Source organism: Parus major, chromosome 6, assembly GCF_001522545.3.
Source record: "Parus major isolate Abel chromosome 6, Parus_major1.1, whole genome shotgun sequence".
Taxonomy (NCBI): Eukaryota; Metazoa; Chordata; class Aves; order Passeriformes; family Paridae; genus Parus; species Parus major.
In genome coordinates this window covers 16,339,969-16,363,830 of record NC_031775.1, presented here as the reverse complement: position 1 = coordinate 16,363,830, position 23,862 = coordinate 16,339,969, and the positions used below count along the sequence as shown (strand labels likewise).

At 37.1% G+C, this 23,862-nt stretch overlaps 1 protein-coding gene across 1 annotated transcript; it reads left to right on the top strand.

Moving 5' to 3' along the window:
- The first annotated feature begins 972 nt into the window (after window positions 1–972).
- LOC107206709 lies at window positions 973–22,021 on the top strand. Its single transcript, XM_015632747.2, has 12 exons — window positions 973–1,212; window positions 2,037–2,113; window positions 7,756–7,831; window positions 11,127–11,258; window positions 12,106–12,229; window positions 14,493–14,553; window positions 14,656–14,702; window positions 15,152–15,227; window positions 16,101–16,202; window positions 16,776–17,693; window positions 18,488–18,598; window positions 19,724–22,021. The coding sequence occupies exons 2-12, from the start codon at window positions 2,085–2,087 to the stop codon at window positions 20,034–20,036; spliced, it is 1,989 nt and encodes a 662-aa protein (XP_015488233.1). The 5' UTR covers window positions 973–1,212; window positions 2,037–2,084; the 3' UTR covers window positions 20,037–22,021.
- The last annotated feature ends 1,841 nt before the right edge of the window (window positions 22,022–23,862 follow it).

The following is a 23,862-nucleotide window of genomic DNA, read 5'->3' as shown; positions in this document are numbered from 1 at the left end:
GATTACTTCATCTTCCTTCAATCTATCAATATAATCAAACTGCATACAAGGGTCCCACAAAAACGCACAAATACTTATTTATAAAAAGTCCAAGCCAAATCACTTGATGCAAGTTTTCCCTTTCCCAAAAGGACTCCACTCTCAGCTACTGTAATGCAAATCCGCACATTAAAAAACAAGAGCTATTACTGATCTATACCAGCATTGTTATTAACAAAACATTATCTTTTGTCCTTTTCAGTTTCTACTGACATCCCAAAGACTCAGATTAAAATGAACTTAAATTAATGATTAAATTAAAAATATAAGTGCTGATGTTTAGTAATTATGCAGGAAATAAAAAAATTGAAATAATACTAAAAGAAATATGCAAAATTTGAGAGGTATGATCTATTTGTTTGTATTGAGGACCAAGAGGCCTCATCATCTCATCAATATGGAATGCATCACAAGCAGTATATGGAAAGGGGATTTTTAAGTTCCATAAATGAGCCACCTCAAAACTGCTGCTCCAATGCACTTACTGAAGGACAAGACTGAGGGAAGTCTCTGAGGAAAAAAGATACCACAGAGCAAAGAGAAACATAGTCAAAAAAGTGTATGCTTAGAATATTTAATGTACTTGCTCCATGAGCAGCATTAAATGATACTGTTATCAAACAGAAAACGTGTATTAACAACTAAATTATGACGACCAACATTGCAACAGCTGTTTCACTGTAAATCATGGTTTATCTTTTCAGAACGTGCTTCTAGTACTGACAACCATCCTGGCTGCCACCCACTGACACCAACTCAGAGCAGCGCGCAGGAGTGCACGGGAAAAATACATTTCAATAAATTAAAAAAAAAATAAATAAACTGGCTTAAGCAGGAGACATAATTAGCTGGTTTTAAAATCTACATCACTTGCACATCCTTGACTACCGGAGCTGGTTTATTTCGAAACATGGAACCGGAGAGTAAGTTGGCACCGGCATTCCTAAGGATGCCGCGTTCTCAGGGCGGGGTCGGGTCGGGCCTGGCCTGGCCCGGCCTCCACCGCGCAGGCGCGGAGCCGCCACCGCCCCTCGGCCCATTGGCCGCGCTGCCCGCGCTTCGCTCCCCGGCCCGCCCCGCCCGCCGCCGCCGCGCAGGCGCAGTCGCGGTCCTTTCGGGAAGGTTCTGTGTCGCACCAGCTTTTCCTTCCTCCGCCAGGGAAATCCTGTCCGGGTACGGGCCGCCCGCAGCCCCGCTCCTCCCCGCCCCGCCCCGCGCCGCACGGGCTCTTTCCTGGCACCGTCTGCAGCCCGCGCCCTTCCCCTCACAGCCCGCCCGCCTCCCTTGACAGCCGCCTGCCCGCCCCCCGCAGCCGGGCCGCGACCTCCCGCCGGCCCGGTCTCTGTCCCTGCCCCGAGCTCAGACGCTGTCGAGCCCTGGGCCGGCCCCGCAGCCTGTCCTGCCCCGGGGGCATGCGGCTGTGATGGGCGGCCTCATCAGCGTCATCCGCTGAGCGGGGACATGGGGGCCGTTCCCCTCGCTCCCCAGCTCGGCCCCCCGCCGAGGTCGGCGGGCGCCCGGCGTCCAGCGGGATCGAACCCGTCTAGGTTAGGGGGGAGCAGGTGATGGTCCTTCCATTGCTGAGGTGCCGGCCTCGCCTCTTGCAGCTGCCTGGAGGTTCTTCTCGTTGAGACGGGTTCTAACTGGGAGCACAAGGGCGGAATAGACGGCTCCGAGCCGCAGGAGTGGGACAGAAGGGACTGCCAGGAAGACCACCTGCCTGCAGCGCTGCTGCCAGAGTTAGAGAGAAACCTGCCGCCTCTCCTCTCTTTGTTGTGATCATCTGGAGAGGAGAGGTGAGTTGTCTTTCTCTCTTGTCATGCTGTAGCAGTGGAAGAATAGGCTAGCTTGCAAGGTGAAGAATGTGCTCAGTACGGCTTCAAGCCCCAGCTGCCTGCTTGGTTTGTTTTATTTGAGACCGCCCTGTGCAAAGGCCCACTGATGGAGAAAGAGATTAGCACCGTGTTAACCGCGCGGTTCTCTCTCCTTTGCTGCAGTGCCCACTTTCACCGTTGCCTCCTGCTCTGCCTGCTCCTGCTTTCAGCATGGTTAAGAAGAATACTATCCCTGATGGGTAAGTATCCCTCACATTAAGCAAGAGGCAGGAGCGGGCATCCCACAGCGAAGGGGCACTGACTGCCCCAGGCGCTTTCTTGCCTCAAGCATCTTCACCACCTACAGACAGGTAAGGTAGGTATCTTCTCCAAGACAGGAACAGCCCAGCCATTCATCCCCCAGATGAGTATAATGCTCCAACCTGTCTGTGAACACTTCTCCTTCATCGGCCACACGCAGTTCCTTCTTCCTAATCTTTTTACCCCCAAGTGTATGTTTACTGGGGAAATGGAGAGTAGTCCATATTCCCTGACTACTCATCACATGTTTGCTGCTAGGAATGGTGGAAGAGTTGATAAGATGTGAGCAGGTGATTGCATGCATAAGATCAAGGAATACTTTTGTGAATTCAAATCCAGAAACATCCCGTGTCTTTGTTTCTAACAAGAGGACGACAGAAGTGTTGTATCAGCAAAAATAATCCCAAATTAACCCAAATACAGGCATTCTGATGACTTGATTGGGAGTGAATGCGGCCCACACAATGACGTCATTTTAAACAGATACAGTTCTATTCTTCATCTCGAATAAAGCATAAAAAAGTCCAAGTTAAGAGTTTTTACACATGTGTTCTTGATGACACTGATACAACTTCTTAGATAGGAAGGTATGCTGAGATATAAAGGCACACTGTAATGGGGCAATAACTTGCAGTTTATAATTTCATGAACATTATGCTGGTTTCAGGGGGAGTGTTAAGTTTGTTTATTAAGACCATTCTTAGGAGGAGCAATAAGATACAAAAAAACACATGTTCCTGTAATATTTGTTGGTCTAAAAGCAGTAAATAGAAACAAAAGATGAACAAAATTTAGAAAATAAAGAAGCTGATTTTTTTTCCATGGCTGACAAACTCAAGGATTAAAATTAGAAGAAACTTTAAGAAAAGCTGTTTAAGCATGTCTTTCTCTGAAAATTTTGATGAAATTTCATTTACATCTTGGATAAAAATGAGCTAAAGTGGGTTAGTTTTTTTAAGAGTGATTCAGAAATAAAAAAAACCAAACAATTAATTGTCCTTGTTTTCTTCATGCTTGGAAATTGCTGTTAAAACTTTGAGAATCAGGTGGTTATTTCTCCATTCTTCCCCTTGCATTTGAACTAGAGAAGCTTTCAGGCTACATGGATTTCTTAAGTATGGAAAAATCAGTGGGCTGTACTTTTGACTTCTACAATTGGAAATTAATACCTTTCAGGGAGAGAAACAGCTACTGTCAAGTATTTGGTTATAAAGTTAGTATGACCTTCTGACAAAGTGCCTGATACTGAAGTGCTTTCTGTTTCTCCAGATAATTTTTATACTAAAAAATGTATAAAGAAAGAAATGAAGCTAGACATCCACATTAACAGGGGTTTGGCAGTAAAGTTGAAGGCCTTGTCAGCCCCTCAGTCTCACGCAGCAGGATATGGATGTCACCCTTGTGGTAGCACAGCATGTTGTTCTTCACTGTCAGTTCAGTAAGACAGGAAGACGTAGAAGTGAACCCTGGAAGGGACCTAAGGAAAGTAATTTGAGTCTAGGTAATCATGCACATGCAGTTCACTGGCCTCAGAAATAGGTGTTGGCAGAAGTGAGATTGTGGTACCCTGGAGCATCAGGACAAGTCCAGGTGGTGCAGACTGGGAGTACAACCTCAATTACCATGTTGTAATAGCAGTACTCTGACAGTAACTTTTTTGGTTTAATGGTACTGCAAGAGATAAGTAAGGCGGCACTAAATACTGGCATCTTTTAAAATTGTCTTCCTGTTAGTGCCTCAATTCTTAACACTTTGAATCCAAATTTCATTTTGCTAATTCAAGTGATAGAATAAATTGGAGGTCTTGATTAAGGTAGTGGGTAGGAAAAGTGCAACTAAAGAAGAAATGGGGAACCTTATTTTAGGGCAAGGGGTAATGATGTTGAATAGGTTGATATCAGATGTAAGGAATTTTTCTCTATAAGGATGGTGATGCACAGGAATGGGTTGCCCAGAGAAGTTCTGGGTGCCCTTCCCTGTGAGTGTTTTCAAGGCTGGTTGGGTGGGTCTTTGAGCAACCTGGTCTAGTGGAAGGTGTCCCTACCTGTGGCAGTAGAGTTGAAACTAGATGATGTCTAAGGCTTATTCCAACCCAAGCCATTCTGTGATAAAGTATTTCTGGTTTTTACCAGTAATGTCTTGGAGTGGAGGTATGGTATAGTGTCCATTGCAGTCTCAAACTTACAGAGTAGTACTGGTGAAGTAATTTTGTAGAAAAATGAGACATCAGTGTAAAAGGGGGGGTTCAAGTGACCCCTTGCACTGCAGTTTCCACATGGAGTCAAGTTTTGGTTCTTCACAGTGTCTGAAATGGTTTTATCCTTCAGTAGTTGTACACTATGATGTTTTAGTGGAGAACCAGACAGTCCAAGCTGCTTAACAAGTCATAAAATACTATGATGTTTTTACAGATTTGTACTCATTTGTGGTTCAGCATCCAACATCCTGCTGTGGGTATAATTAAATAAACTCAAGTTCTGAAGAGCATCTGCAGAAATGTCACCTTCTGGCATGTTTCCCTTGAATAGTATAAAAAATACTGAGTGGGATCTTTTTGTTAGGAGGGCAAAGCTGGATTATTTTTGCCGATGAGCTATAAACATGCTTTTTTAACTGATCATTTTGCTGTCCAGGCTTAAAGCATCATTGTTTTCATTTAGACAGGAATATTAAATACTGTGGCATAATGGATTGTGTGCATGTTCAGCAGTGAGTGGGAGAGAAGGATGATATTTTATTTGTAAAAGTGTTTCTTATCAGTTTTGAATCAGGTGTCTATAAAGGTGTGGAAGTCACTTGGAAAACCAGGCTGCATGAATATCATGACGTATCAGTAGCCAAAAAAAAAGGAAAAGAGGTTCCAAGCAGTATTTTTTAAATGGTCTCACTAGAGGTGACTATTTCAGTAGTTGTTGAATCAGTTTTAAACCAGAAAATTTTACTGGAAATTCAAGCTTCCATATGACTTTAATAATGTCAATGTTAAAATAAATCATGAAAAAAACCATTTGTTCCACATCTGGCTCTATTTAAACTTTAAAACAAAAGCAGATAAAATATGCAGCTGGATGTAATCCATAATCAGTTTCTTCATGTCCAGCTTGTTTTCCATTCAAGCCTCTGTTAGCTTTTAGTCACTGGTACAGGGATGATGGTGCCAAGTCCTGTGATAACACCTCTGACACCTGTCTTTCTTCCTTCCACTCACATTCATGCAGGATACAAATCACGTGTCACAAGTCTCATTCATACTTGCTAAAATGCTTAGTTAATTTTTTGCACCTGTAATTCCTGTTTGTGACCACCTGCAGCTTGTCTTTGATCATTTCTGCCTTTATCTATACTTATTCTGTAGAAGTTTGACTTTCTTTAGTCCAGGCCACTTTTAATTCCCATCCATGTTCCTTTGTTGATGAAAAGTGCCTTTTGCTCATTTTCTACCATAGAGCTGTCAGCAGCTTTTGAGTTTCTTGCTGATTGTGCAGATTTTTTTTCTAGGAGAATTTAAATGGCTTTAAATACAAGAGAATAAAACCCTAAGTTTATTAAGGTCTGACAACAAACTGGGTAATCCTGGGGTATTGTTGTATAAATCCTGTAATATGAAAGAAGTTCAGAATTTTTGCAAAGCCTTTTTTACATTGTTAATTAAAGAAAATAAGATTTTAAAGCCCTTTTTTGATACTTTCTTTTTGAGTCCTAAATGGTCCTATCTATGATAACAATGGTTTACTTCCACTCATAGATTTCCAAGAGAAAGCAGGTTAAAACAACACTGAACTTCTGATCTTAATTGATTCATGTACAATTTACATTTCTTAAATAGGAGTAAATTTATACTCCTATTTATATATTTATATAAATTTATTTATATAAATATATAAATAGGAACATAGTCTCAGATTTTTGTTTTCATATTTTACAGCAGATGTAAAGCTACCAGACTCCAGAGTTTACAAACTTGAAAATTCACGTGGGAAGACTTATCTTGAAAAAAAGAATTTTAGAATTTAGTAAAAGATTTAATTTGAAACAGCTCGCAGTGATCTCATCTCTAGCTTGCCCTTACACTTTCTCACCTTGTATCTGTCTTCTACAGATCTGCTGTTTGCAACAGCCTTCCTAATGATGAGTTATTACTCCTTTGTTGCTTCATTTGTTGTCCATTAATTTAAGCACCTGTATATCTGCATTGTGAGCTTTGATCTGTTCTTTGCCTCATGATGAAGATTACAGAGAGAAGTTGGTGCTAAAGATATGGCTGTAGGAGATTGTTACATGATTGGTTAATATCAAATACACTTTGGTCACCTTCCTTTGTGTTTTCGTTTTTACTTCCAAGCATCTCTGAATGGTAATGTTGTTATTTATATTGTTATATATATTGTTATACTGTGACAAACATAGATATTTCATTGAGAATTTTTCCAGCCAACTTCTAGTTTTTGTATGGTCCGATACAGGAATTGTGAACAAAGCAAAGTGCTCAGTGGTTAGAATATTTTAAAATTAATTATTCCATTTATTTCATTAAATGGTGTTGTTTTATGAACATCAGAAAGGAATCTAGAAGCTGTTGGATGCTCCCTTCAAAGGGAGAGATTAATTTAAGCATTAATTCAGAAAATTGCAAGGGAGTGGACACCAGTGTTAAAGAATCAAGTGGAAATGTTTGGTATTTTAATAATTGAGGTATTATCCAAAAATGCAAAAAGCCTGTCTAGATTTTAAGTCATCCACGTGCACCTTGTTAGGTTATAGAGATAATTTGCACTTTCAGAAGAAGAAGAAGAACTAATAGTTCTTAGTAAGTTAACCTCTGAAGGTAAAATTGATCTGCTGATTGACTTGATTGTTTTCCTCTTCAGATACTGCTTTTCATCCTTTTTAAAAAATTGAAATCTTGAAATATTATATATCAAGAAAGTTTTCAGTATGATGCAGAACTTGTGCATACCAGTACTTCATGAATTTGGAATTACAAATATTTTGAGTGTTGTAACAAATCTTCTTATTGGTGATTTGTTGTGGTAGGTTTTGGTGTGATGGGATATCCTCTGTATTTTTCAAAATGGTGACAGAAAATTCAATCAGTAGTGTTTCTTTGAAAAAGCGGCATATTATAGAGGAAGCATTTTTGGAAAATACAGATTATTTGTATTGTTAATGAAAGTAAACTTTACATTTCATTGTCAAGTAAATGATTGACGTGTGGCCATGCCAACATTTTTAAGGTGTTTGATTCAGTAAGGTTGAAGAATGTCCTCCAACTACACCAATACACTTTTACTTGTTAAACCTTACACATCTGCTTTGCTTTATATTGGTGCTACTTATTTGTACATGTTGCCCTGCCATTTTGAGGAGAGGAATTTCTTGGAAGTTGAAGAAGAAGGAAGGAAAAAGACTCTTCTCAAATGTTCTGGTGATACTTTGAAACTGCTTCATGGAATAATTGCAGATTTAGGGACCTAATTGTACTGTATAATAACAGCAATTTTATGTGCTTTGTGCTGCGGGTGTCTTCTGTTGAATCATGCAACTTGAAAACATTAAAAAATTAATATCTCTTTCCTAACAGATGGCGGAGTTTGACACCAGTTGGACAGCCTATACCAGGAACGAGATTTATTGCATTCAAAGTACCTTTAAAAGGGGTATGTATAAAAGTAACTGCAAATTGACTATATTAGATAAACTGCAAATGAATGCAGTTAATGAAGAATAGCATGACTATACATGCAAATGTCAAGAAAGTTTTTTATAAAATAATTTATTCAAATTTAGGCCTGTCAGCCATCTGGTTTTTAAAAATAATCTATATTTTTTCTTATTTTTCTTTATACCTGGTGTTACTCTTCTTATTTATCTTTTAAAAATAATCAAGCTTCTAAATTGATCAGCATAATTAATTTGATCACCATTAAGTTGCTAAGTTCATAATTTTATTTAATATCTTTTCATGGCTGTTTTAAGAAAATAATATGGAAGAGTTTATAATATGAATAACAATCTCAGCTATGTAAGCCAAAGTATAATTTTATGGATATTAAGCACTCATTGAAGGATACCAGTCACTGCAGAACTTTTAAAATTATAGATCCAGATTGGCAATTTCATAAGCAAAAAGCTTCAGTGATCTGGTGAAATATAGCTTTCCTCTATTTTACTAATTAATTAATTGAAAAGTAATTTTATTAGTATTTCCTTTAGAGTCTTGCTAACATGAAGTGCCATCCTAAGTTAGTAAATGCACTGAGCTAAATATTTAAATTCTTTGATTCTAAAATATATGGAGGTTGTCTTTTTGAGACTGTTCAGTTCTTTAGTGCCTATGCCTTTTTGGAGGCATAGAGCAAATTAGTGTTCATTTGTACAGAAGGGCAAATGGGACAAGTGCTGCATAAATTAACTTTTACAAGTCCTTGCTTTAGATACAGAGGAAATAAAGGTTTTTTTGAAGCACTTTTAAAGGAAGTACAGTGTACTGTAGCAGCTAAAGGGAAATGTTCTGTCTTTGTCTACAATTGCTTTCTAGTACTCATACGCAAAAACTTTGGTTCTTTGGGTCTATTACTACCCATTATGTTTTCACTCAACTATTCAGTTCAGTTTTATTAGGAATGACTGAAGTGAAATGCAGGAATTGCTTCTTGCAGCTTCTTTTGCAGCCTTAGGATGATGGTTTGGTTCCTTGGACACCAAGGATCTCATACTTACATGTCATATTCTCCAAGATGTGGATGGATTGTACAGCTATTGTGTGATTTTCCACCAAGGCTGCCAGTTAACAAATCAAGCTGTGACTACAAAATCCAGTAGAGTTACAACTGGCTTCTTTGCTCTTGTCACAGGGACTGCTCCACATCAGCATGTTACTCATTTCCTGTCCTACTGATCTCACTGGGGTGTAGATCTCTGTTCTGGGAAGCTGTCTTGGCCAGACATAGTTTAGTACCCAAGCATGAAAAATCTGTAACATTTCTGTCCCTTCTGTTTGTTCAGTCTCGACCATGCAAGACAGAGAAATGACAAGTCTACCAGAGACCGTGTGCTTGAAGGTCATGGAATTTGTGTCAGAATATACATAAAGTGTGTAACTGGCTAGAGTGTGATGTCTTTGCAGAGGTGCTCAGTAAATCTGTCTGAAAATGCTGAAGACCTGATTGGTTATAGTTTGTTGGAAGTCCTGTTACTTATTAAATTGGTGGAACAGACCTCTTAAATATGCAGCAGTTTGCTTCTTTGCTATGTATTAGGAAATTGATGATTGGTGATTATGCCCAAAGGGAGTCAACATATTTTCAGTATTTGAAGATATGGGGTTGTTATCTTAGAAGATGTGCTGTTAGTGAAGATCATGTGTTTACTTGGAAGGATTTTCTGTCCTTCCTCTCAGATCACCATTATAATGCTAACAGTAACATGGTAGTGTAGTAAGAATTGGGAAAGTTCCTTCCCGTACCATTAGGAGGATTTTTAGAATTGGTTCAGATTTCCTGTAGTCTCAAAGCTCTGTTAAACTACTGAATACTCAGCAGGAATTTTCATAATACATTTAACCGTCTACTCAATCAATTATGTTTGGAGATACCTTATTTTTGTAAATTACATCCCTTCTCAGTTTGTGTCATGTCATATAGTAAAAATTCTTTAATGTTCAGCCATAGACCTGTTGCAGATTCCCCTTTGTCACCTCAAAGTTAAGTTCAGATTCTACTAAGAGTCACTGCTGAGTAGCAGTGACAGAACTGACTCATGTTCATTTGGTTTAAGCTTCTACAACCTCCTCGTTTTTCAGCAGTGGACTGGTGTCTGAAATACACAGGACTGAATACCTCATTACATCATTTCTATCCTCCTCCTTTCAGCTCAAGCTTCCTAATCACATACCAACTTTGATATGATTACCCTGCTGTTTATTCTTTACTTCAGTTTCCTGTCTCTGTTTCCTGACTTCAGACAAATGCTTGCTAGCATTTTGCATTAGAATCTGTATAGTCAAAACAAGGAATGGTTAGTTACCCTATAGCACCTGGTTCTAGGAAGTATGTGGTCTATGGCTGCCTTCCTTTCCAATAGTTCTGAGTCCAGTCTGCTTGAATTTCTTGTTGACGAAGGAACTGACAGGTTGTTGAGGCTGCTGCATCTTTTGCCACTGTCTTTGTTGGTTCTGGCTGAGCCTGTGTCAAAAGGCTCTCACAATGGACAAGTGCACTGTTCAGAGAAAATCCAGTCTTGAGTATATGAGGCATTTTCATACCTAAAGTGAAGAACACATTTCAAAAAACACAGCTACAGTAGGGTGAGTAAACATTTTTCTCACTGTTTGTCAAATTAAATTAATTATTCATTATCCACCAACACACAGCTTTCTTAATCATGATATTTAGTCTTATTTATGTTCCCCAGTGTTAAATGACATGCAGGTATGCTCTGTCAAGAGATGAAGAAGGGATAAAAATGTCTGCACAACATTAGTGGGAAGAAAGTTAAACCTTTAGAAATTAACTCTTCTTCAATTTCTTATAAACGTTTTATGTGAAATGCACTTTCAGTTTTGAGCTACTGTGCAGGACAAAATTTGTTTGGGGGAAGCAGAGTGTATTTTGCTTTTTGGTGTGTTTAGTTACATAAAAAACAATATATACATGCTGCATTTTTCAGATTTTTTGTGTCTATCAAATTAGAGCTAATCTTAATAATGCTTGTTTACATTGTACAAGCAGAAATGCTCACACTGTCTTGCATTTTCATCTAAATAGGAATACATAGATTTTTGCTTTCTTTTTGGTTCCTCTTACCTGTATAATACATGGATGCGATTCTGATAATTAAACACTCTTCTTAAAATATCAATGCTTCCTAGTACTAATTGAAACAGCTGAATATTACAAATGTCTTGTTATTAGAACGTAAAAGGAAAATGCTTCTTTTCCATTTTCTTTGTAGGCAATTAACCAGAGGCTTACCCCAACCCAGAAATTTACACCAAAAGACTTAATTGCTGCAATGAAAGCCCTAAACGTGGAACTTGGATTAATTATTGATTTAACATATACCACACGATACTATGAAGTTAAGGTAACAGAAGTCTAATAAAAATGTAAAATAGTTACTGCAACTTCAGTTTTAAAGTGTATTGCACATTTGCTTACCTTGAATTGGAATAGTCAAGCCATATAGACTAATCTTATGTCTCCAATAGAAAATAAATGTTTTATCACAGAGGAAATAGCTCATTCTCACAGCTAGTTGCATTTATCCATTATGGTAACTCAGTAACAGATGAAGACTTCAATTCCAGGCACTGCGCAAAAAGTGCAGAAGAGTTATACCCTGGGTCCTGAAGATACTCTCATTTATTCCTAGGTGGTTCTTTTTACTGATCCTCAGTGGAATCCACTAAGAGGGTGTACATTTTTAAACTACTTTATCAACTTAGAAGTTTTTACCTGTGTGGTTCAAACAATTGTGATTAATCAGCCTCCTGTTGAAAAGGAGAATAAATGGCAGCGTTATAACAGAATGCAGATCTTTGAATGCACATGGGCTCTAGGCATTAAGGGAGTGAATGTGATGAATGTACATGATTTTGGGTAGGAGGGACAAATACTGCTAATAATTGTAAAATGGATTAGAATAGAATGCCAAGAATCTGCTCCCTTAGTTAATGTGCAGCCTTCTTAGCAGGGATAAATAAATCTTAGGTAGGAACTGTTCCTTGTCTGAGATGGTCTTTAATGTAGAAATGTTACTGGTAGTTTCTGAGAGTGTATTTCTATACAATTGTGTCAAGATTGTTTTCAGTTTCTATTCATGATTTGAACAACTGGTTTACATTGTCATTAAGTTAGATACTCCATAAAGTTTCTCATTGTTGCAAGACTTCAGTAATTTTTACCATTGTTTTTTTTTCTTTTGTTGTTAGGATTTACCTAAAAGTGTGCAGTATAAGAAACTTTATACTGTTGGACTTGAAGTCCCTGATAATGCTACTATCCTACAGTTCAAAAAGTGGGTCAGAAAATTCCTTTGGGAAAATGCAGGAAATGGTAAATATCAGCATCCTGTGCTGTAAAAAAAACTCACCACAATTTTATTTCAGTACTAATTGTGTCATTTACTAATTTCACTACTCAGTAAAATTTATGACACCAAGGATCTCAGGCTTTCTACAGCACTTTCCACTTTATTATCATAATAAGATCCATTATGCAAACTACTACATGTCTTTTTTTTCAATCAAAACATGATACTTTTCAAAAATGAATTGTAACATAAATGCCCTAGTGTTACATTTGTGTTATGTGTCAAAGTAACTGCAGCAAGGCCTTCCTCTGTCTGACCCAAATGATTTACCATCAGCTGAGTGTTGTAGCTGCCAGCCTGTGATGGGTGTTTTAAATAGCACTGGGTCTCTGATGGCAGTGGGCCCTGGTATGTGTGAGCAGCTTCAGTCCATTTAGTCTGATGTAGTGTTTTTTTGACTTGAGTCCATTATTGCCCTTAGATCTGAACTGTTCTTGAAAATCTGATTACAGACCCAGTGTCAGTGTTCCGACTGTGTGACTGTGCTGCTGTTTCAGTGTCTATGCAACAGGACAGTTCTTGCTGAGATTGGATAAGGTGCTTTTTGTGAAAATAAATTAGTGTGTATTTTGCCACAGTGTGTTTGTAGCTTTAAACTTCTCACTTCTTTTGGTAGCGATTCTTTGTAGGCAGATTTTATCTGTTTCTTTGTCCAATAGACCATTCTTTCAGGCTTTTTCATGATATTTACTGTGGTTTGTTTGGCATTCTCTTTGAGAAAGTAGAGATATTAACTGCCCAAGTGCATACAGTTTTTATTGCAAAGCATAACCAGGGTCTTGCTGTGGGCGATCAGCTGTTTTGTGAAAAGGTTCTAACCTAAATTTCAGGTATGAAAGCCTGAATTAGAACTACTGGGAAAATGAAAAAGTGTAAGAAAAAGCTTTTGTCATTGCTCAGGAAGTTAGTTTGTACATACTTCCTTTGCTCTTTTTTGAATTAAGGAAATTACCTGGTGATTGCTAGTTTTCTTTTGGTTTGGACCTAGTGATTTTTTTGTGTGACAAAGAATAGTGTATATCTGAATCTGATCTTGAGAGAATCAATTCTTAATTTGTTACTGCATGTTGACCTGCAGTTACAGCTTATAAGGGCATTTTGGTAGAGCTTATGTTACTTCTGACTTGGGGGAATTTTACTGCTCATAGTATGTCCTCTGTTTTTGGTAATCCCTAAAATAGCTCAGGATTCTTTTTACAAATACTTTTTGAGAAGGTGGGGCTTTTATAGTTTGAGTTTTTAGGACATCAACTTGTAATGAACTTATGTGGCAATTTGACTGTCATGATCTGTGGCAAACACATTTTGTCTCAGTTATGTCATTCAGAAGTTTATCAATGTCCTGTTTCAAAGACCATCTGTCAATACTGCCTCTGCCAAAACTTTGTTCTTCTGATGATAATAATTTTTCCTCTAAAATCTAGCCTAAAACTCTTAGTCAGTTACACATTTATTCTTACATCAGCTTTGCCCTTTATTCTCTATCCCTGCTATTATATTCAGTATCTCAGATTTGGTTTTACAGACTAAGACAAGCTTCTTTCTTTTATGACCATTATACTAGCCCTTTCTACATATATTGAATTTGTTTTTCTGTACATTTCAATATGAATATAAATAGTCTGGATGGGGTTTTACCAGTGCCTTGCATGATCATGTTAGAGTTTTCCTATTTCTGCTGGGAGTCTCTCATTTGAAACACCCTAGCAGTTGTAAGTTATTCTGCTTTTTTGACTTTGGCCGATTAGTATAATCTTTCTTTTTTAAAGAGAAGACTTCTGTAGAGATTACTGGTCCTTTTTTAATCCATGTATTTTATACTCCTAACCATTTCATACTTTTAGGTGCATTATGTGTAAGTTAAATTCCTCAGTTCTACATTTTCTTGTTGAAATTTGCTTTCAAACCTATATTTTATTATTTTTCTCCCGTTACTGCAGTGGCTGAGGCTAGGTGCCATCACTTTTTCTTTTTTTTCTACATTCTGGAGAGTCAATCTCAGCTGTCACAGGTTTGGAAGTAGTGACCTAACAGCTGCTAGAGATCCAGCATGGAGAGAACACGTGTCCTGTCTGGATGCATCTCTTGTTTTACAGTAGAATTTGTAAATAGCAAGCATTATTTATCATTACTTTGCTAGAAAAGCAGAGATTTTCTTTTGTATTGTGCTAGCTTTCTATTAATTTCACTTTCTGAACTATTAAAGACTCTTTCCTTTTTTGATAGAAAAGCTCATTGGCGTGCACTGTACTAATGGAATTAATAGAACTGGCTACCTTATATGTAGGTAAGGCTCTATGAAAGCAGAAATCATTTTTCACAAAAAGTAACATCCTTACATTACTCTGTATTCCCTTTGAGACAATAACATAGTCATATCTTCCTTCAGGTATCTTATAGACGTTGAAGGCTGGGATCCAGAGGCAGCAATTCAGGGTAGGTATATGGTTTGAACTAATGCACATGTCAGGTTGTACTTCACAATTACTAAAAACTCACAAATACTATAATTCTATTTTAGTATTTTTTCAGTAATTTCATGTGCTGGCTTGTATAGAAGATTTTATATCTGACTGTTCATTCTATTACAGGCAGGACTTGAGCAATAGCAAATGGACAGCAAAGGAAGAGTATGTTTTAGCTGCTAAATTTTTTTATTTTTTTTTTTTTTAACTTGAAAGAGTTTTCAATCATAGTTTGCTACCACTACTAGTTTCAGGGATTTTTTAAAAAAATGCTGCTATGATGCCAGCTTGCTGAAATAATTAATACCAAGTTAGAATTGTTTCAAATCCAGCATCTCATGGGGAACAGAAATTTGCCTTTCACATTTTCATGGCTCAGTTTGAGCATGTTTCATTAGACTGTGTGATATTTTTCTTCAGCTTTTGGCGATGCCAGAGGTCATCGCATGGATGGCCTTGTGTACCTCACAGATCTCAGGACACAGCCCATGCGAAGGTAAACAAAAGCTTTTAGTCGTATGCTTAGAATCTTCCAGTATGTCTCTTGGCATTTTTAAAAGCTCACTTCCAGCCCTAAGCCAAAATTAATTCCCTCTTCAACCTTTAATATGAAACTATACATAGATGTAAAATCCATGTGTACTTGTTCGTGTATTCTCAGATGAGTAACATGAAGTGCAGTGTACTCTGTTCATCTTTTGAATGTATATGGTTCAAAAGATCGTTTTTAATCTGACAGCTACTACTGAACATTGTTGTGCTTTTATCATACTGTGACAAATGTATTGAGTCTGTAAGTATATATTTTCTCAGAAGCTGTAAGGAGCCACTGCAAAGATGTCTTTGAAAGCTCTGTGATCTGCCCGCTGTTGTTGGCACTGTAGAACAAGATACTAAAAAAAAAATAGTAGAACGGTTTTAAGAATAAAAAAATACAGGAAAGTGGAACATTGTTCTCAACCCCTTTGTTCATAGTAGTTGTATTTCTGATGTTTAAGAATGTTATGCTTATCATCTTCTCCTAAGAACAGCCAACCTTTATGTCTTCCTAAGGCATTTGTGCCAATGATGTAGTAGTAAATAGATTTTAAAATTAATACCTGAGTAATTTGTTTCTTTTTAGATTAATTGAAGGTACTTTGTTTTGCTCCTATCATTGTTTCATAGTCTCTGCAGGATTAAGTTGGACTCATGTCAGATTTTTAAAATAAATTTACAAGATTAGTATTTTCTAAGCTGTCTGTAAGTTTTACTTAACATAAAATTTGTCATTCAGAACTGATGAATTTTATGGGAGTGGGTTTTTTCTCTGTCAATAGTGTGCTTTAAAAAAGGAAGCTTATAAGAGATTTTTTTTTCCCCCTCTTAGTAACCTTGGAATGGATGTATGGGATGCAGATGAAGACATTATCCCACCACCACATGCAATGGAAGGATCTGTAGAGCGGTTCCCAAATGAAGATTTTCAGGGGTAATAGGCTGAAAAATAGAATTCAAAACAAAACAAAAAACCAACCAACCAACCACAACAAAAATATACATATAAATAAATAATAAAAAAAAAGAAACAAACAAAGCCACAAGGGAAAATAATTCTTATTGAAAATACCATAGATACCCAAAAGAGAATTTTATTAATATAGCCTACTCATTTAAAAAATGTATTTACAGAATTTGACAAAACAGCAACAAGATAAGGGTAAGAAGGGGAATGTATGAAACTGTAAGTAATTAGTTCTCTTAGGAAAATTCAGTTTTACTTTGCCTGTCCTTCTTCATTATTCTGTAATAATCTGCAGTTAATTAATTTTGAGTCTCTGCTTTTGCCTGTTTAACAAGTCCTATAGAATTACAATTGAATGTTTGTTACAGCTTCTGCTTTTACACGGAAGGTTTTATAATCTTACATATAGTTTGGACTGTTAGTAATTTTTAATATCTTCATATTTGCAATGCTTTTCATGTAAATTCTTGGTTAAAAAGGAATTGTTTTCATTAATGACTTGTAGCATATTTAAGTATGATATTCAATGCTTCTTAACAGGTCTGGCAAAAGATTAAGAATTTATGATGACCACTCTCACAATGATTTGCAAGGACAGATGCAGTTGCGAGATTTTGACTTCATTAATAAGGGGCCTGGACAAAGACGAAGAGCATTTCATGACCATCAAACTCAGGATGAATTACGAGCATCAGTGCAGAAGAGAAATTGGGACTACAACAGGGGACCAGAACAAAGACAAAGAGCCTTTACTGATCACCAGATTTATGATGATTATCAAGAAAACACACAGCTGAAGGACCTAGACTTCAGTAACAAGGGGCATGGACAGAGTTTGAGACCTTTTCATGGACACCAGTTTCGTGAAGATTTGCAAGCAGACAGACAGTCTTTCGACTTCAACAGAGGCCGGGAACAAAGGCAGAGATCTTTCCCTGACCATCCATCTCCTAATGATTTGCAGGAAGACAGACAGTCAAAGGATTTTGATTTTGGTGGCAGAGGCCGTGGCCAGAGGCAAAAACTGTTCCATGACCGCCAATCTCATGATGAATTTCAGACTCAAATGCAGTTAAAAGAATTGGATTCTGCCAGTAGAGGTCCTGGTCAAAGACTAAGATCCTTCCATGACTATGAGTCACATGATGACTTGCAGACACAGATGCAATTGGGAGATTTTGAATTTGTTAAGAGGGGTCGTAGGCAGAGGTTGAGACCTTTTAATGATCACCAGCCTCGCAATGACTTAAAAACAGAGATGCAGCTGAAAGATTATGATAATAAAGGTCCTGGACAAAGGTGCAGACCTTTTCATGACCCTCAGCCTTATGAAGGCTTACAGGAACAGACTCAATCAAAAGATTTTGATTATGGTAGTAAAGGGCATGGACAAAGGCCAAGACCTTTTCATGATCATCCAGGTCACAACGACTTGCCACGTGAATGGTGTTCAGACAGGTAAAGCATCCTTGAGCTGTAAGAACAGAATTAGAGAATAAAAGTGTAAACCTCAGCAGTTTCAACTTAAATTTCAAATTTTAGGTGTTTTTTAAAATAAATTATTTAAAAATCAATTAATCATCTTTTTAATATATAAATGATTAGTTCATTAACTTTTCTCATTTTGACTTAAGGAAGGGTTTGATGTAAACTGGAGTGTTGCAGCTTCAAAAGCCAGGGTTTCCTTAATTAGAAGGTTGTGCTTCTTTAAAATTTTTGTTTCCTTTACCTTTTAGTCAGCTTGAAACAAAACTCTTGTCACGCTTTGTTTTGTATATAACTTATACTTAAAAAAAAAAGTCATCTGGACAGAAGAGGATATGAAATTGTATCCATGCCCTCAGCCAAACACAGATAAACAGGAATACGAGAAGGAAGTTTGATTTGTCATTGTTTATTCCATAAGTTAATAATTTGTTAGAAATCTGCTTCAGAACTTGCATTATATTCTCACAAATAAATATATCACTTACTAGTAAGCCTATTGGGTTCTGACATATTTCAAAATACTTCTAATATTGCAAAATGTATTTCAGATATATTAGACTAGTTAAGTTTGTTTTAATTTGTTCCAGAGGATGTTATTACAGACAAGCAAATGATTGAGGTATTAAATTAATAGTTATTACAGTTTTTATTAAAATTTTAAGTAATCTTTATTAGAAGAAATATTTCATTTTATGTGTATTTTTTTCGAAATCTCACAACTGTTGGAAGTCTTCCTAACATGCAATTCTTTTCATTATTTGCAGAAGTCAGTCCTATTCTTCCCATGAAAACGTACCAGAACCTCATTTCTCCTCATCTCCTTCACTTCACAGAGATTACGGGTCTGATAATGATGACTTCACCAGAAATTACAGGTAAATATCAGGTGTCATGCATGGTTTTCTGACTTATTAGTATTACTCCCCATTTCCCACCTAAAAAATACATATTAACTGCATAGTGTAAAAATCTGTGTTAATATTTTTGCTTAAAAGCAGTTTAACCCATTGGATCTGAGCACTGAGCAAATAATGTGACTAATTTGTGGTCCATTGATACTGAGTTTTGAGTGTGATTATTGTGTGAATCCTGGACATAATCATTGATATGACAAGCACAGTTCAAGCTAATGAGCTACATCATATGAAAATCAAGTATCAGTAAGCAGAAAAGCAAAACACAGATGCTGTATTTAAGTCCTAAGCACTGTGTACAAGAAGCTTAGGAGTTTTTCTGTGTGAGATGGTCAGACACTGGACTGGTTTGTCCAGAGCCACTGTCTCACATCCTTCAAGAATGGACATAGCCCCTATACAAACTCATCTAATGAGACTTAGTTTGAGGTGACCCTAGGTACTTCTGGAGATCCTTTCCAATCTAAGTGAATCTATAGCAAGGGAGAAGATTTTAAAATTTTAAAGATTGTTTTGAATTGGCTTATATTCCACTTACTTTACCAAGTAAGGAAGGTATCTGAGAGTAAAGAAAATTGAAACATATATATACATATATACATATATATTATACACATTTTTAGATCATTTCATATGTATTTTATAGGAGAGTGAGTCTTCTATTGCAGGAGAATTAATAATTAAAATATTTTCCTAAATTTATTATTGCCTGTTGAGATTATGTAATAGAAAGCTATTGTTACATACTGTACACAAAAATGAAAACATGGACTTAGGAAAGATATCTGTAGGTAAAGATATCTTCAATAAACAGATAATTTTAATTGTAAACACCACTTGAAACAAAACTTCCTCTAGTGGAATTACTTACTGTAAAGAGCTGTAATTTTAATCACTAGAATTGGAAAATTAAGAGAAACAAGTTTGCAATATCCATAGAGAGGATTTTAATTTCAGGGGGTAAAAACAAGATTGAGGGTTGGAATTCTTTCAATGTTGGATGCAGTTAATTTCTAGTGGTGGCCATCAACAATAAATCAACTGGTTTATTTCTAGGAATTTCACTGTTCATATTTGTTCTTGCAGTAATCGACTACATTGTCCTGAGGACAATAGAAGAGTGCATCCCTCAGAGGAATTTAATAGAGGAAAAAACAGATTTGCACCATACTCTTCACGAACAATGCATCCATCTTCATCCATACACCAAGAGGATAGTTCAATAGACTATGAAAGAAAGCCTTTTCAGGGTGAAACTACCAGAAGCATGGAACAAAGTAAAAGATTACCAGTTGTAACAGTTGATTACAATTACGGCCTGCCACTAGATTGTGGACCTGAAGAGGAAGAGAGATCACATTATGATTTACCACCAAGAGACCACTACAACTGGAACTGAATAAAAAGGCCAATGTTTGCTCCACTTAGAATTGCTCTTACCCATTTTATTTTGTATGTGGACCAATTTTTTTTAAGCAAATTAGCTAAATGGAAATTTCAGTAGTAAAGACCAGGTCTCTATTGTAAGATTAGCTTCTACTGATGTTTGGTTCATTAAATTTATTAGGCTGTATTTGTTAAGTGTCATTGGAGACAGTGTCTCTGTACACATGGAATTTAAGCAGTCCTTCCTTTTAGTGAAATTGCAACCCTGAAACAAACAACCCCTTAAAACAAACAACTTTCCAAGTGATTGCATTTGTTTTTTGTTTTACAGTTTGTTAAAATGTATGTGATTTCTATATGCATAATAAAACACTGCACTATCAGGTAGACTAGCATTGAAATAATGGGGAAAATAATTAGAAATTAATGAAGCCAAGTTATGTCCAGTTCATCCTTTAATTTGAAACCAGATGTTTGAATTATTGCTAACAATCACTGCAGCATCACAATTTACTTCTATATTGTCTGTACCTTTCACTGAACTGACCTAGCTGCGTTCTTTTTCATAGCAGAATTTTTCCCAGACTGCTAAGGACATGTGAACAAGTGGAGTTTGAATACTCTAAATGTCAAACTTGCTTTTCAGTAATTCAAATATCTCATCCTGATTGTGTATTTTTTTTCCTGATCCCTTAGGTTATCATTGTTTCAGAATAACCCACAGGTAAATTTTGCCAGTTTCTCAGCAACAAATCCTAAGGAAGGTATGTCATGTATGTCACCTTAGCTGTCTTCACTGGCCAAGGGCACTGGTGCCTATGTGCTTACACTTCCTTCTTTGTCAGTCACATCTCTCCTACTCCACAGTTCTGTTTTTTACTGGTTTCTTCTTACAGCAGAGCAATATAATCAGAACAGAAGACTTACTTCGGGTGAGCTCCTTTTAAAAGTCATGTATTGAACAGTTTCCTGAACTGCCTGTGGCTCTCACAAAGGTAGTGCAACAAACAGTAATTTAATTTATGGCAGCAGCTGTGCAGTAGCACCAACAGCTCCTATTGTGGGTAAACAAATCATTCCATAGGATGGAAAACAGTATTACTATAATACTTAGGTAAATTAAAATACCTACATTTTAATGAAGTAATATTTTAAAAGGCATCACAATAAATAAGGATAAAGGTAGACCATTATATTAAAATAAACAATTGAATGCAAGCTACTTAAGTCATACAGTTAAGACATTGCCTTAAAAGCAAAGCTTTAAAGCATCAAGCAAGAGAGCAAGAGGGTGTAGGTATACACTAGAAAACTGGAAAAAAAAGCATTAGTAGCCAAAACCCAGAATGATTTTTTTTGGCTTTTACTGGCAGCATAAAACCCAGATTTCTGAATTTGTGTTCTGTACTAAATAAGAACTAGCTTGGAGTATCCTGTTTTTGTAACACATGCAGACAGTTCCCCTAATCAAAGGACTCCATGGATATAAATTCATACTGCAAATGGTTCATTGCCTGTGCAACTGGTAGAACAACTTGGGCTTTGTTAATTGTACAAAGTAAATAGTTTTCTCATTTTCACAGCAGCTTTGTATTTCCCATTAAATTGTATTTGCTGTCAAATCTGATGGTGAGCTTCATTCATGTGGTCTCAGGAATGAAGCTCTTTCTATATAACCTGGTTGTGGAACTGAACACTAAATGTTAAGAAAAGGCATTTGTTCCTTTGCTTGCCTTTTTTTTTTTTTTATTAAATCGAGCTGTAAGATGAGAATCTTTATCTAGACTTCTTTATTTGAAAGCAAGAAAGATCTGCAACAGGGGCTACTGTAGTGCTAGATCTTTTAAAAAAATTAAAAAACCCCACCCTTCCTGGCATTCTCTAGCAGGGACCCAAGAATTACAGTCAGACACTACAAGCATTTGTTTGAGGATTTTTTCTACTATGTATCCAGTATTCATAAAGTAAATAAAGAGCAGCAAACATTTGCCCTTTGTATTTTTGTTTTGGGGTTTGTTATTTAGGATTGCAGTGACCCTGCACTCCTACCCTTTGCTACTTCAGACTGGAGAGCTGAAAAGCTGGAAAGCTTCAGACTGGAAAGCTCAGTAAAGAAGAAACTTGGCATAAGAAGTTAGGATCAGTAGCAGCTCTTACCAGCCCCCATCAGTTCCTGCAGGACTGTTTGAGGGCTCAGATGCAAACAACGGTTGTGCAATTCCTGTTATCTGACAAAATGAATGTCACTTTCCTACCCATGTTGAATGTCTCTCGTCAGGGAATATTGTTAGACATGTTTCCTCAAGTGATTTTGAGAGGACTGTATGGAAATAGACATAGGTTTGTTTGTGTATTTATAATTTAGGATAAGGCTTTCCATCCTATTGTTCCTAATGGAATTAGGCAGAACTAAGCCCACATAATGCATTACAAACTCCAGCTGACATTTATCTCAAATTCCACAGTCGATTCATCACTGTATCTTCACATCTGTACTATTTAATTGCTAATTAAATTCACATGGCGGAGAATGAAATTAAATATTTCTTGTTTTTTAAGAGAATATTGTATTACAGTAGCACTCATAAATAAAACACTACTTCTATTTATTTCACAGTTGTACAAAAAGATCATAAAATTTTGCTGGTCTCTTTTGTGTATGTTCTCAGCAAACCTAGAACTAGCTCTTCTTGTGTAAGAGGATAAAAAGCCAGATAGTGTTGGTTTCCCACTGCCCTGAGTGTGAAATTTTGAAGAAAAACACAATAATACAGAAAATCCAGATTGAGCACAGAATTATTTAATGAAGTTGTAATGATTCTAATATATATAACTGTTGAACTCTCAGAAAACTACTTTTCTGCTGCTGTTCTGAAGTCATCTTTTATTGGATTTTTATCAGATGGTGAAGCCCTCGTGCTAGCTTGCCCTGAGCTATGATCATCCTGAGTTAGGAAATGTTCAGGTGATTCCTGGAAAACACTGGAAGTTCACATGAGCTCTGTGCAGAAGCAAGAATGGCTTGGGAAAAGGAGAGGCCAGCTCCACCAGAAAACCAGAACACAAGGATACAACTAAATTTATATGTAGAAATCTGCAATGTACAGTGTATAGTTTTCTTTGTGAAGAACAAAGTTACTTATGAAGGGGCTAGAAAGGTTTGCATCTGACTGGTTTTTCTCAGCTGAGGCAAAAGGTAAATGACCTACAAGGAGCCACAAGTGTAATTTGGATCCTACCCTGTTAATTTGCCTCTGAAGTAACTCCTACCAAGCTGCAGGCTTTCTCTTTGCATGTGCAAAAATGATCAGTGATATGCTGCTACCCTTCAAATCTCAGGTGCACTACTACAGCCACGGTGCTGGGATCAGCAGTTCAGTGACCTGAGCAGCATCTTCTCAAAGAAGATCAATTCTTTCTTAAACGGTCTTATGTGAAGCATCCAGAAATGCAGGCACCCAAAGGTCATTTGTGGCCTAAGAACCTGCTCAGTGCTGAAAAAAGAAGGAAGGTATTCCCCATCTGGGGGTTATGAATCCTTGGCTGCTGTGAAGAACAGTTTATTTAAATGTATGTGCAAACATAAAAAGCAAATAGCTTCCATGCTGTCACCAACTGCTAGAGCTTGTTTCTTCTCCAGGCTGACTCTTACTTGCTCCAGTTGTCAGCAGACTGTGCCTTACTGGTTCCAGTGGACAGCAATTACCAAACCAGCAGCTCCCTTTCTTCCTTTCATGGGGAGCCAGAAAAACAGATGAGAAAAAGGAACCAGGTGAGGAAACAATTCTTTGTCCTCCTAAGATGAGAAGGCAATGCAGGGATTGCGGGGTAAGAACAGG

Excerpts from the sequence above, each read along its gene's own strand:
- LOC107206709 (XM_015632747.2), top strand. The coding sequence starts at position 2,085 with ATGGTTAAGAAGAATACTATCCCTGATGG. Across the intron at positions 12,230-14,492 it reads TTGGGAAAATGCAGGAAATG|AAAAGCTCATTGGCGTGCAC; the intron begins GTAAATATCAGC and ends CTTTTTTGATAG. Across the intron at positions 17,694-18,487 it reads CGTGAATGGTGTTCAGACAG|AAGTCAGTCCTATTCTTCCC; the intron begins GTAAAGCATCCT and ends CATTATTTGCAG.